The sequence below is a fragment of the Heterocephalus glaber genome, unplaced genomic scaffold (genome assembly GCF_053883595.1).
Source record: "Heterocephalus glaber isolate CG9 unplaced genomic scaffold, H.glaber_assembly_v1.0 deba00000943, whole genome shotgun sequence".
NCBI lineage: Eukaryota > Metazoa > Chordata > Mammalia > Rodentia > Bathyergidae > Heterocephalus > Heterocephalus glaber.
In genome coordinates this window covers 8,991,338-9,006,544 of record NW_028258175.1, presented here as the reverse complement: position 1 = coordinate 9,006,544, position 15,207 = coordinate 8,991,338, and the positions used below count along the sequence as shown (strand labels likewise).

General features: G+C 46.3%; 1 protein-coding gene across 16 annotated transcripts in view; it reads right to left on the bottom strand.

The window, feature by feature from the left end:
- The window catches only part of Snx29 (sorting nexin 29), a 543,288-nt gene that overhangs the window by 39,145 nt on the left and 488,936 nt on the right, over positions 1 to 15,207 (bottom strand). For 12 of the 16 annotated variants that reach the window (XM_087208901.1, XM_087208903.1, XM_087208906.1 and 9 more), the window contains one exon: positions 336 to 441. The exons of the other annotated variants lie outside the window; for them this stretch is intronic. In XM_087208901.1, the coding sequence (XP_087065027.1) occupies positions 336 to 441 (106 nt within the window). The remainder of the gene's footprint in view (positions 1 to 335; positions 442 to 15,207) is intronic. 16 annotated transcript variants of the gene reach the window in all.

Genomic DNA, 15,207 nt, shown 5'->3' with positions numbered 1-15,207 from the left:
CCGTTCTAAAACGACAGATACACGGCAGATACAGGAGCTGATGATAACTGGGGTGAAGAAGGCCTTGGCCTGGCTGATGAGGAAGGGAAGGCACCAAAGGAGGTGACTCCAAGTGGGAGGCCTGAAGAACGAGAAGAAGGAAGTAGACAGGCCTGTAAGGAGACTGCTGTGGCCTTCCAGGGAGGAGATGCTCATGGAATGGCCTAGACTGGAAACTGGAGAGGCAAAGTGAAATGGAAGAAATAATCTGAGTCTATTTTAGACCTAACATCCCGGGTAGACTTGCTGATGGGTGAGAACCATTCATCTGATCACTGAACTCTGCAGTGACTCACCTATTAGCTCATTCATTCGTAGACTTTCTCTGGTGGCCTGTTGTGAGCTAAGCTCTGTAAATAAAAAATAAGATCCGGGTTCCGCCTTTGAGGAGCTTACAGTCAGCTGGGGAACACAGAAAAATCAATCATTACAAAACAGTGTGATGGTGCCATGTTTGCTAAAAGTATATACCCGGTCTGCTGTGGGAGAACATGGGGGCGGGGTATAGCACACAGGGGATTGCATCCTAGACTCATCATCCTGGTATTAGGAGTAGGAACAGTGGGGGTGGCAGCAACAGGAGGAGCAGTTGCTACAACAAACATTTAGCAGGTATTTCCTCTACCAGGCAGTGGGCTAAGTATCCCGATGCATTATGCACCACTTTATTTCATTCTCAGCAGCAAGCTGAGGTAGTGGCTGTTCAGTATTCCCACTTCGGTGGGAGGAAAATGAGACTCAGAGAAATTAAGGACCATGAGCTCAGATACACAACTACTTATGAGTAAGGGTGGAACAGGAGTTGGTTTAGGAACCCAGATATCCAAATCTTTACCTACTCTGCCCCAAGGCAGGGAGAGAAAAACGTTTCAAGCAAGGAAACCAAAGACAGCATTGTAAACACCATGGTATGGGAGGAACCATAGGATTCAGGAGAGAGCGGAATTGGGGTGCAAGTTGGAAGTGGAAAGTTGGGGCAGTCCTGGGGAGCCAAGTTGCACAATCTGGACTCCACCCTCGGGGCGACAGGTGTTTTTAAGCAAGACAGTGACAATCGGCCTTCCCTTCAATGACACTGAAAATTCTTAAGCTTCTTGTTTTATCTTTTTTCCCTTTAGACAGGGTCTCTCTATGTAGTTCAGGATGACCTTGAAGTTACTATGTTAGCCCAGGCTGGCCTCAAGCTTTCGGCTGCCTGCCTGCCTTAGCCTCCCAAGTGCTGTGAATACAGGGATGTGCCACCACTCCTGGCACTGATGCTTCTGTTTTTAGAAGCCACTCCAGTTGGTTCCTGGAGTAATGAAAACCTGCCTTCCCTCTTTCAAGCATTAGCCAGCTGGGAGGTGAGGCTGCAGGTAATCTGAACTGCAGGCCCAGTTCTGCCATCCTGAGATGCAGAGAATGAGCTGAAATCCACTGCAGAGACAGGCAAACCCATGTGCTTTGCTTTATTACAGGGTTAATGCCAGGGTTCACAACACCACGGCCTGAGCAATTGTTTATAGAAAGACCATTTAGAATTGCTAATTGGAAACTGAGGAGAGAAATTCCTGTTATTGCCCCTTTAAAAACTCCCCATGAAGACATCTGAGCAGTAACAGCTGGCCATGATGGGCCCTCTGTAGCTGCCTTCCAAACACCGTCCTGCTCCTTTTATAAGTTTCTGATCAGGTATTTTTGGCAAAGCTGCATGAGGCAGCCTCACCTGAAACCCTCAGGGAAAACAATGGAACTGCAAACGCAGTGGAGGAAACTGCCTTAATTTTTGCAAAGGGACTGGACTCCACATGCTCGTGCAGGGGGCTCGAGCATGTTCACACCCAGAGAGCCAGCCGGGTGAGTGACCTGGTAGGGTGATCTAAATAAGCCCTTGTACTTGGTTCACTGAGCTTCTTTCTAGGTGATCATCAGCTGTAACACACCAGGCACGGGGCATGCCAATGATGCGGGCTCTATTCAGAGCAGTTTGGCTAGGGGCGGGCAGGGTGTGTCTCCGAGGCATCGTGGGTGAGACTTTTCTTTCATAAGCTTCTACAGAGGCCCATTAATTTAGAAGAAAAGTCTCTGCTCCTCTTGAACAGACAAGGAAAGCCTCCTTAAGATCAGAATTACTGAGTCCATTTGACATCTGAGGAAACTGAGGCATGGAGGGAAGAAGTACCTAGCCTAAGGGTAAAGTGGTTGACCCAGGATTCAGACCCAGGCGGTCAGGTGCTGCCTGCAAATTCTTTGGGACGAGAAAGGGGAGCCACATGGGGTCTGAGGCTGAACCCAAGCTGACCCTACTTAAAAAATCCCCGGCTTTCCAATGTGAATGTGAACACTGAGTGGGCAGCAGGTGGTTTAGGTCCTTGGAGCGGATCATATCCAAGACCTCCCTTTCATTCTGTGCAGAGGAACCTTCAGTGGCTCCCTGGGCCTTCAGGATCAATCTCAAGTTTCTTGGCCCTGCACTCAAGGCCTTCATCTCCGCTCCCATTGCCTCTCTAGCCTCACTCTGCAATGCTGACCTAGACTCAGTCTTGTATCCACTGTGAGCACTCCCTGGCGTGGCTGGGGAAAGCCAGCTGCTTGCTGTACCAGGGAGCCCAGAACCTGCTGTGATTTGGCCTCGTGTGCTTATACACACCTGGTTCTCCCCACCCCCTAAAGCCCACCAGGGTCTTACTTGTCTGCAGCACCTGGCAGAGCGTTGAGTCACACAGACACTTCTGTGACTATTTCAGCCGTTACCTGAGCGGCTCATGAGCAGCCAGCCCATCTCTGCTCATCTCCACACCATCCAGTGGTTTCCCGGTCCATCCGGAACAGAACCCCAGTCCTCACCTGACACCAAGGCCACCCACCGCCTGGTTGCTCCCATGCTCTTTGACCCATGTCCTTCCACCTGCTTGCTCTCTCACTCCTGATCCACCCAGACCTCCGTGAACATGCCAAGCACACGGCTGTGTCCAGACCTCTACACTTGCTAATGCTTCTATCTGTTACACTCTTCCTCCACACAGCTCACGAATCACATCCACTCACCCTCTTCACATCACTGCTCAAATGTCCCTCCTCTGAGAGATTTTCCTGTCCACTCTGTCTAAAAGAGCACAGCCATTGCTCTCTATCCTTTTATTTTTCTGCGTAGTAATGACAGCATCTATCTCTAGTACCTGGTGACAGCACCTGGCATCCACTAGGTGCTGCTAAGTATTTATAAACAAATTCTCCGATTACCACTTTACCTGCTTATGTTGGGACCCTCTAAGAGCAGGACCACTCCACTCCCATTTGACAGACAGGTAAAGCGAGGCATATTTGCCTAATCTTGTATAACCAGTGAGTCAGAGATCCGTAACTGAACCCAGGCCTATCTCAGTTCTCCCGCTGGAGACCACATGCACTGACTCCCCTCTCCTCTCCTGATGCTCTGGACTCCTAGGGAAGCCACAGGCTACCCAGTCTGCTCTCAGTCCTATGAGGCTCTGGGTTACCCATAAGAGCAGGTTCCTGTGCCCCAGGGTGGGGACAGTCAGGGAAGGGGGTGGCGAGGAAGGGAACATATGGAAAGGGATGCTGCCACATGCAAATTTTATCCACTTCGTTCTTGCCTTGGAAGTATTCCTTACCCAACTACCATGGATTCCTTTGGGCTTAAGCCAGAGGTTGACCTTTTCTTCAACCTGCCTTTTTCATGGACATGTTTTGCAGACCTGTTGTTTCTAGGAAGAGACTCGTCTTACTCTCACCCCCACTGTTGTCCTCCGCAAGACAGGGCGGGTGTAAGTTCCAGAGAGAGGCAGTGGCAAACCCTATGAGCTAAGAGGCATGAAATCTGGTATGCAGACATTTCGAGGGATGAGCTGAAACCAGAAAATAACCTTCTCTTTTAGCCTAGGATGGAAATGCTTTTCTTGCTCAGTTCTCTAAGGCTGCTTTGTAGTATGGTACAGCTTAGGAAATAAGGAATCTAGTTGCCGCTCCCACCCGCCCCCCTCCAACCCACTCTGTGGATGTCCTTGGGAAGGTCAGGTCCCCTCTGCGCCTCAGTTTCCTCATTTGTACAGGGAGTGGGAGTGGGCAAGCCAAGCACTCTTCCTGCTTCCTTCCTAGGCAGACGCCACAGAACTCTTGATTGAGGCCAGCAATCTCTCTCTCCATCAAAGTTTCGAGACTACTTAAAGCAAAAGCGAATCCCTCAAGTATTGTCAGCACATGTTATTCTTGCTGGTTTAGGTGCAGTAATGGTGAACCTTTTATAGCTTTCACTGATACAAAAAGTTTGCTGCAGCACGCGTGCCACAGGTTCACCACCGCTGGTTTAGGCTTCTCAGCGGCACAGCAGACACATCATCCCAGCCCCGGATGGAAGCTGTCAGGGCAAATGCACAGTGGCCTGGTCTTACCCAACAGCAGGGTTACAGACAACCAGACTCCTGTGGGGCTGCAGGTCTTCCTGCCATCCTGACCTCTGCAGCAGGAACCTCCGGCACTGCGCCTCCTGCTCAATCTTAGTGCTGCTTTTTAAATTATTTGGGTCCAGGAGCCATGGCCCTTCTCCCAGGAGTTTCTTTGATAACCTTAAGGAACTTGATTATTTTTCTCCCTTTACTTTTCTCCCTATCTTTATCCCTTTCTCCTACTGTTAAGTCAAAAACTGCTACTGTTGATTTGTGAATGGAGAAAATGTAAGGCCAGGGTAGAGGAATCACAATCAGACAGTGACTAACAGCATGGAGCTCACAGGAAGCACAGGCCCTGGGCTCAGCCTTCGTGGATCCCGGTGAAGAGAAGCTATTATTACTATCCCTTTTTCACGGATGAGGACACAGGTTCCTGATGGTACACACTACGTCAAAGGTCAACAACCAGCAAGCAGTAGTGCTGGGATCTTTGCCCAGCCTAACACTAGCATCTTTGCTCCTCGTCACCTGGCAATATTTTCAATGGTATTTACTTATGGGAGGGAGAAAAATGAAAATTTCTCAAAGGCAGAGAGTGGAGCACACCACAGCTGGAACCTCAGATAATCCACAGACAACTCTGCACCCTCAGCAGTTTCATCCCTGTGGTCTGGCAGGGAGTTGGGGTAAAGGCTAGGATCTAAGAGTTTTGTTACCTTCCTAAGGCCATACAAAGGCTCAGTCCTCATAACCATGTTTCCACTATGCTGTATCACTGCCTCTATTTTGTGTAGATAGTGACAGGGCAGGGGGAGGAGCAACAAAGAAAAATCATGAACCTGGCTTTCCGGCAGGGAGCACAAGCTCCCAAGAAACTAAAACATCCTCCCAGCAGACAGGTAAAGAATAGGAAAGTAACATCTAGCACTGTGGGGTCCCTGTGACATGTGGTGCTTGGTGTCCCCTGTACTCTCCTGTTGCTAACCCACAGCTCAGACTCACAAGAGAGCTCCATCATCACCGTGACTCCCAGGTGAGCAATCAGAGGTGCAGGCTGATGAAACCCATGCAGACCCCTGGATCTGGTCCTTAAAGAGCTGGGGTTGGATCCTCAGTCCCCTGGCCCGACCATAAGCACATGCTAAGGTCCCTAGGGAAAGGACAAAGGGACTTCTGAAGACTCACCTGCCTCACAATAGTATCCTCAATTATGACTTCTCATGCACCCCACACAAAGACTATGACTATGTCTGTAGCTCCAGGAGGGAATGCCCAGAAAAGGGCTTGAACACTATGAAATGGCTTCTACATGGGCTAAGTGTCAGACATGAAAATAAATCCTGCGCCTCCCTTTTCTGCAGTAAAGATCTACCTACATCAAACCTGAGCTACAAACATAGGAGAGAAAGCACATCTGTCTAAATATAATGTTGAGTGAAATAAACCAGACACACAAGCTTAAATACCATGCATGTTATATCTCATTTGAGTGAGGCAAAGTACAAAGAGAATAATAAAGGATGGATAGAGGGGACAAGGAGATGGATCTCTTGCAACAGGGAAGTGGTCCAAGGGAAATGGTGTGAGGGATAAGGAGAAGGGGAAGGGAAAGAAGTAGAATAAAGGTCTGTCATGTAAAGGAACCTAATAACTCAATTAATATAAACATTATATGCCATAACATGAGCTAAGATTAATAATATCAATAAGAATGAAAAATGGGATAGGGGAATTGGAGGAGGGAGGGAGGGAAGGGAAGGGGAAGGGGATTAAAAAAAAGAAACAAGCTGTGGTCTGTGCATGTAACCACTCCCCAAGATGATTATAAACTGCATGAACTGCAAACATGTCCTTATAAAATATTAAAATTTTAAAAAGAGAAGTACAGTAGATATACTCTCCCCTGCCCTCCCCCCAGCTTCCCATAACCAGAACAATATCCTATGTTGCGAGCTTACTATGTGCCAAGCCTAGGGGACAAGCTCATCTACACAACCCCAGCAGACTCCTGCAACACGCTGAGGAAGTAGATCCATCTTAGAGATGAAGGAACTGAGGCTCTCAGAGATGAAGGAACTGAGGCTCTCAGAGATGAAAAGCCTTCTCCAAGGCTACCCAGCTGCCATGATCGAGCCTGTCCTCCCTCTTAGGACCAATGCAGTCACAACAGCAGGAGACTTACAACTTTGCTAAAAACAGAAATGAAAAACGAACAGCCCTACAGTCCACACAGGGTGAACCAAATGCTACAGTTATAAAAACTTTCCTTTGGGCACAGCTGTAAATATCTGTGGTTGGATGAGTCAAGAGGACCTGGTCTGCCAGGGGATGGGTTACAGAGGCTTCATGGCAATGTCTTCTGGACAGTGGCCTGTTCTCCACAAGCGGGAGTCAGCCTGCCATGTCTCTTCTACCCTCCATGGAGCCTGGCACAAGGTGGCCCTCGGTGGACACATGAATGATTCCCATGGCAGGAAAGCAGCAAGCTCCAATGCTGGGAGCAATGCTACATAATTTTAGGGAAAAATCATTCGATTAGGCCTAGTTCTCCTGCCTACAGGCCAGCTATGGCATTTCGAGACATAATCCCATTTTGGCCCTGGTCCCAATGAGATCTCAATGATCCTGTGATGCTGTGATGCTCCAGGACAAGATTACACCCGCTGAAGACATCCTGGGAGGAACAAAATCTTCATCTACTCAGTTCCTCATTGCTCTTGGATTGTTACACTTTGTTTATCCCGATGTACTGAACTCTCTGCAACTCATCTGTTACATCTGTTTCTCCTGATGCACTGAATAAAAGGTGCGGTAAACTGGGGGCTTTCATCTTTGCCACCCAGCGCAGCACTGATCAGACCCAAAGCTCAGCTTCTTCTCAAAGTCTCATTTTTTTCTATGTTTCCTGTATAATAAGTTAATTCGCCTTGTGCTGTCATGGCTCACAGGAGACCAAGACTTACTGCAGAGGTTCTAGTAACGTCCCCTTTCTCTGTTCCCTACACTCCAATGTAGCTAAAGCCTATTTTTCTGTTACTGACTTTGTGGCTGAGGGAGATTGGGGGTGGACTGCAGGGGAGGTGGGGAGAGGGAAGGCTGGTTCATGCACTAAATGAGAATGACTCAGAAGATGCTGTCCATGCACAGATGCGTCTCTTTTCCAGGACTGGCAAACGCCAGTGTCAGGAGAGTCAGGGGGTAACCCAGGCAACTGAAGTGGCTGCTGTGGACTGGGACAGCTGGAAAGGGACAGCCAGGACTTGATTCTCGTCATGCAGCTCTGTGGGACGGTGGGGACACTACTGCCAGAGAGCTGAGATTTTAACGTGAAAGCTCACATTTTAAAATGTTGGAAATCAATTATAAACAAATTTAACAACTACGTGGATCAAGCAAAACACAGGCCAGGTAAACCGCTAATTTAGACCTGTGACCTTATCAGGTGCCTCTCAACTTAAACAGACTCCACAAATTCACAGCAACTAGGGCTAACAAAGAAACTGAACCAGTTAATCCACCTCTCTAGACCTTAATTTTTCTGCCTGTGCAAAGGAGATGTTTGCAATGTCCTTCTCAGAAGATTACTGTGTGACCAAGCCAGACACTGCTTTTAAAGCAAAAACAAGAAGGTCTGCTCTCAGCATATAATAGATAATATACAATGAATTTCCTTTTTAGAGGAAAGCCTAATTCAGGATCCTTATGCCTTTTTAGCAGTTCATCCATATTTTGTCAAATTAAATAACCTGATAACTTCATTCAGGGTGTCTAATCTAGGGAATTCTCAAGCTGAACCACAGGAGTCGTACAAAAGGAGACTTACTGCAGCAGTGATTGAAGCTGTGGGGAACCAGGAGTCACTTGGTGACACATCTAGGGGAAAGAATCGGTGAAATGTGGTGAGGCACACCCAAATATGTGACAGTCAGAGAAGCCAAGGGCAGGTTTGCACAGACACAGTGCAGAGCATGAGCATGCTGGAAAAGTGAAAGAATGAGGACTGTACGTTACAACAATGCGATCTCTTCTCGAAGGGAACACTTTCACAGATACAGACCCACTGTAGCAGCTGCTGGTGTCAGGAGAACACGAGGCTGATGGGGGGGGAAGAAATAACCAGCACTGGGGTTAGAGTGACTGGAGGGACAGGGGCAGGGGCTGGGGGACAGTAGTGACTCACTTTTTTGTAAGTAAGGTCCAAAGAGAAAACAAAATAGACAGAAGTTTCTCGTCTACACCTGTCTGCTATAGAGATCTCCCTCCATGGGAACCAAACACCCAAGAAAAATCTTGGATTCTAGCACATTTTGCCTGGAAAAAGTTCCTATGTCCAAGAATTCCAGAGGCTGAGCCTGAGCTGTAGAACGCCAACTGCTGATGTGGAGTATGTCCCAGCCTTCCCAGTGGTCTCATGGGCCTGTTCCTCTCCTGGCCCCAGATCGGCACAGTGATGGCCAGGCTAACAGATGGCACACACACTGTTGCTCCCTCATTAAGGACAAGCAAGTTCCCTCCCAGGGTCCTGAGCCATTTCACAGTCTGCTGACAGTGTGATGGTTATACAGGTCTGGTTTCCAGATTCCCAGAGGTTCTAATAGCAGTGGCAATGGCCTCATGTGGGACCATCTCTGTCTTAACTGAGCTGCTACAATCAGTATAAATTCTTCACTCCCAAGTCCACGGGCTGAAATGTTTGGGTGGGCAAACAGAACAATAGACACAAACTATTAACACTGGCCAGTGTGTGCTGAATGGAAGCACTTGGGAACATGACCTCTAACCCCAACCACATTACATGGGTGAGGCTCAAAGAAGTTAAGTGTTATGGCCAATATCACCAAGCTAAGGAGTGGCAGAGGCAGAGCTGGAACTGATGCCAAGCCCAATTTCCTTCTGCCCTGCTTAGCCATCACGTCCCCAAGGGTTCCTTCAGGGTTAGATATGACTGGGGAGTAACAGGCGGGCTTCAAAACCAGCCAAGAAAGAGAAAGTGGCCAGATAGCTACACTGGCTCCTACAGCAAGTAGAAGGAAAAGAGAGCAGCAGTGAAGTAAACTCCCCAAAGCTGTTCCCATCCCACAGCAGCTGAGGATGGATGGCAAGCTCCTCCAAGGCCTGGGAACCAGACGGGCAGGGTGAAGATGGCAACAGCAAGACAGATGGGTAGGAATCCCGCTGAAGCAGAATGTTCAGCCAGTCACTTCCACAAGGGAATCAGAGCGCACAGTGCCAGCCCCTCTCACTTTGTAAGGGCAACTGCAAACCTGATTGTTAGGTGAAAATTTCTTAATTCTCAAATCACCTAGTAGTTAAGTAAAATGATTGAAATCATGGCTCAGATCAAAAAATAATACATCTGCAGGCCTTTCAGAAGAAACAGAGGAAATCAATAGGTCATCAAAACAGAACTCTGCAAGACCAGTTCTACCCCACTGGTCTAGCTCACCAAACTGCGCCAATGAAGGGAGTATGCTATGCTGCCAAAGGCTAGGTGCATATCCACAGGATCAATCCAAGCAGCAGGGAAGGCATGGGACCAGCTCACCCTCCAGAGCAGCTTGGGGCCATGTGCCTAGACTTCAGCGTGAGTGTAACGGTACAGACTGAACATCCACCATACCCACTGGAGACCAGACATGTAGAACACGCCTTCTACCAAATATTCAAATATGTTCTTCTCAAGGAGATGGTGGGATCTTCCTTTTACAGATAAGGACACTGAGACACAGAGCTGAATTAGCTTGTCCATGGTCATACTAGCTAGTGTTGGAGCTAAAATTTGAACACAGGTCCAGTCAACTTCCAAGCCCAGCTACTCTGCTGTCATATATTGTCTCTCTGTTGATACAGAGGCGTTTACAAAAATTCCGTTCAATTAACCCTTAACTGAGCCTCTGGCTCCATGAGGAGGACTGGAAAGATGAAAGAGGTAGGGCACAGACACCCTACCTTTTAGGAGCATTGAGTTTAATGCAATGCAAACCAAATAGATGAGATGAAGTAGGGAAGATAAAGGGATTATTTTAAAGTTGTACTTGGGAACATTACTTTCCCTGGACAGGATCTGGAGTTTTTCCATATGGAAGAAAGTAAAAATAAAGTCAGAATCAAGTAAGGACCCACTGTAGCTACAGTCAACATATGTTCCAACTTAGGGTCTTAGCCTCTTTATCTGCAAGACAAGAATGGAAGCTGTTGTTGCTCATTTATTCACCCAATGTGCTGGGGCACAGCAATGAGCAAAGCAACGGGATAGAAAGCTGTACTCACAAAATACCCAAGTGTTTGCTCCATTTGCCATGGACTCCTGCAGTACACGGGAATGGCTGGAGTAGTTCTGGCTGGTGGATGGTGAGCATGGACCCAGTTCCAGGTAGGGGTGACCCGGGCTGGTGTCTCTCTCTACAGGGGTTGCTGTGGAGATGGGGGTTTTATTTCCCCTCCTCCTGCTTCTCTCAATGCTCCCTCAAAGCATATTCCACTCATCTACTCTTTAGCCTCCAGGGACCTGTGATGGCTGATCTGGGACTGTGAACCCCAGTGTATAGATGGGGCCCATGAAGCACAGGAACTCAGCCCAGCTCCTGGACCTCAGAGACCCTGAGAACAAAAGGGCCTTCAGAGGTTTTCAAAGGGTTCCCCAGAAATGTCTCCACCCACAAGCAAAGAATATCCCAAGGCCTAGGAACTGGCAAAGCGTGGCCTATGGGCCAAATCCAGCTGTTATCTGTCTTCTTAGACACAATCTTATCGGAACACAGCCACCCTTCTTCATTCTGTATTGTCTACTGCTACTTTAATGTTATAACAGAATTCAGTTGCAACTGAGACCATATAGCCTGCAAAGCTGGAAATCTTTACCATCTGACCTTTCATGGAGGAGTTTGCTGACCCACTCTGGGGTGGCGAAGGCTCAGGATAGAAAGATTGTGGATGGGTGCTTAAGCCACTCACTGACCACAAGCAGTTGAACACGAATGTCCTCAAGAAACAGACTGAGAGTTTGGGGTTTAACCAGCTCTGTGTACAGTTATGTGCATGGAGAATAGAACTAGGTGGAGAAGCCCACTCCCCTCCAGTCAGTAGGACCATAGATAGAGCCAGTGCACAGATGCCAGGGACTCCCAGAGGCAGCACAGACCCTCTTTTCCTTATTACAATTAGCAGCTCATGTCTAACAAGGGCCCGCTTAGTGGCAGGTTTGGTGCGAAATGTTCGGATATGAGGGACGAAACCTGGGCTGGCAGTCAGACCATCTGCCTTTGAGGCCTGGCTCTACCACCCACCTCCTTGGCCTCGGGCCTTTTAAAATTCTTTCTGCTTTATCATCTCTAAAGGAAGGGTAATAACAGTAGTTGTGGTGCTGGACACAAAGGAAGCACTTGGTTTTTGTGAGCCGCTATCATAGTCATCGGCAGGCTACCTAATTCTCACAGTAGCCCATGGGTTCAACATAGCGATGATCATTACTAGTGGATAAGCGTACAAGATGTGGATTCACTCTTCAGGTCACAGCTTTGCCAAACACATAAATGCAAAACTGAGTAAGTATTAGAAGGTAGTAAGATTTGTGTTACATTAGAGACAAGTCCTCAGGTATGAAAAGGTTCCAGCTGGACCAGGTAAGTGGGTTGGGAAGGATGTGTAGATAGGACAAGCACTCAGGCAGGAAGATCCCACCTCCTCGGCTAAGTTCTCTTCATATCATTTGCTGACCAGAGTCAGTTCCTAGGCCTATTTTTTCTTAAGCCTTTGATGTGCTACCTATGATGAGCATAAGATTCCAAGAAATCCCCTCTAGATAAGATGACACAGTCAATGGTGATTATTATTATCTCTCATTTCTTTCTCTTTGGGGTGATCAAATAGACAATGGCCTCTTCAGCCCCAATTTTATTGCCTTCATGCCACTTTAGATGACTTTAGCTTATATTTTAGCATTGCTTGGAATGGAACCCACCACCTCATGCATGCTAGGCAAATGGTCTACCACTAAACTACACTGCCAGCTCCACTAGAAACCTTCATGAAATTTTGATTATAAGAATTTACAACCGATAATTTTTCTCCTTTCTAACCTTTGCCTGTCCAGCACCCCCCACCCAAGGCTCCATCAGAAGCACTGATCAAATACCTCCCTTGCCCATTTTTAGTCTCTGTCACTGATGGAAAGGAAACCAGAGAGAGGCAAGCAACAGTCAGGTCCAGTACCTTGGGCACAGAAGTTAAGCCAACAATAGGCACATGACCTGCTTGACGATGGGCATATAGAATTTGAACTCTGAAGAACTACAACTCATCTATTTTTGAGCGCAGAGGAGGAGGCTTCGGGGCTGCCGTACCACCGCTCCCAGAGCAGAGGAGGAGGCTTCCGGGCCCTCATACTGCCGCTCCCAGTGCAGAGCAGGAGGCTTCTGGGCCACTGTTATCACCGCTCCCAGCACAGAGGAGGTGAGTCGTGCGGGCACCAACAGCACTCACACCTCTGAAATGATAAGACATATAAACAAGTCTCAAAGCCAGACTTTCAGATCACCTAAGGTAAACCCAAAGGGAATGAGATGGAACAATCTGATACTCAAAAACCTGGACTCCCTGAACTGGACATAAAAGAGGATCTGGGAAAAATGAAATCAGAAATAATTTATCAGACAACAGCAGAGATTGGGCTCACAGTGCAAGACATGATTAATAAAACTAGAGAGGAGCTCAGGAACATGATGAAATCCCAACATAGGAAACAAATGGAATCCATAAAACAGATGCAAACAGATTTCCAGGAGATTAAAAACTCCATTGAAAGTCTATGCAGCAGAATGAGCCAATGTGAGGATAGAATTTCAGACATAGAAGATAAGATTGCAATTAGTGACCAGGAAAAGAAAACTTGCTTCAAAATTGTAAGGGACCACGAGAAATCGATCCAGCAGCTGCTAGACGATGCAAAGAAGAGTAACATAAGACTGACTGGGCTCAATGAAGAAACAGGAGAGAGTGCAGATGACATAAAAAAAAAACTGTTCACAGAAGTGATGGCAGAAAACTTCCCAAGCAAGGGAAAAGAACTTGACATACAGATAAGTGAGGCATATAGGACTCCAACTAGCCTTGGTCAAAAAAAAATCTACACACAGGCATATAATTGTTAAGATTCCAGAAACCCAAAAGAAGAACAAAGTTCTGCAAGTAGTTAGGGAAAAGAAACAAATCACATACAAAGGAAAGCCCATCCGAATCACAGCAGATTTCTCAATGCAAACCCTCAAGGCAAGAAGAGCTTGGAGTGACATATTCCAATTCCTAAAGGAAAACAGCCTCCAATCCAGATTGATGTACCCTGCAAAACTACCTTTCCAATTGATGAAGAAATAAGATACTTTCATGACAAAGAGCACCTTAGGAACTTCATGAATATCAAACCAGCACTCCAAAAGATTTTAGACAATATCCTAGGAAAAGACAATGAGGATCACAACCCCAGGAAGCCCAGCAGAATGAATCTGTCAAGCGTGATAAGAAATTAAATGCAAAGGGGGAGAATCCAACAAAAAGAAAAAGTCATGTCAATGATAAGTCAATATGTATGAGTTATAACCATCAATGTTAATGGTCTCAATTCACCCATCAAAAGAAATAGACTGGCAGAATGGATCAAGAAGCAAAATCCAACTATATGCTGCATACAAGAAACACACTTAATTCAAAAAGAAACTCAAAGTCTGAAAGTTAAAGGGTGAAAAACAATACTCTTTGTGACAGGAGCCCGAAAAAAAGCAGGAGTAGCTATCCTCTTTGCAGATCAAGTGGATTTCAAACCAACATTGATTAATAGAGGCAAAGAAGGACACTACATCCTTGTAAAGGGAACAATCCAAGAGGAAGAGATGACAATCATAGCTATATATGCACCAAACGCTAGTGCACCCAACTATATAAAACAAATGCTAACGGTCATGAAAAATCATATATGTACTAATACAATAGCAGTGGGGGACCTCAATACCCCACTGTCACAAATAGATCAACTAGACAAAAAATAAGTAATGAAACACGAGAACTCAATCAAATTCTTGAACAAATGAACTTAACAGATGTTTACAGAGTGTTCCACCCCACAAAATCAGAATACATTCTTTTCAGCTGCACATGGGTTATTCTCCAAAATAGACCACATACTCATGCATAGAACATATTTAAGTAAGTGCAAAGGAACTGAAGTTATCTCCTGGGTATTATCAGACCATAGTGTTATGAAATTGGAGATCAATAGCAGAAGAAACTGCAGGAATTTCATAAACACATGGAAATTGAACAACATACTTCTGAATAACCAATGGGTCACAGAGGAAATTAAAGAAGACATCAGACAGTTCAAGTAAATGACAATGTCAATACAACATATCGGAATCTATGGGACACAATGAAAGCAGTCTTATGAAGGAAATTCATAACAGTGAACACTCATATTAGGAAAACAGAACAAGCCCAATTAAACAACCTAATGCTGAACCTCAAGCTTCTAGAAAAAGAAGAGCAGGACAACCCCAAAGCTCATACAAGGGAGGAATTTATAAAGATCAGAACAAAAATCAATTCAATGGAGACTAAGAGAACAATACAAAAAAATCAATGAAGCCAAGAGTTGGTTCTTCGAAAGAATCAACAAAATTGACAAACCTTTAGCCAACCTTATCAGAAAATGGAAAGAAAAGGCCCAAATCCATGCAATTAGGAATGAAAAGGGTGAAATTACAACAGACCCAGCAGAAATCCAGAGGAT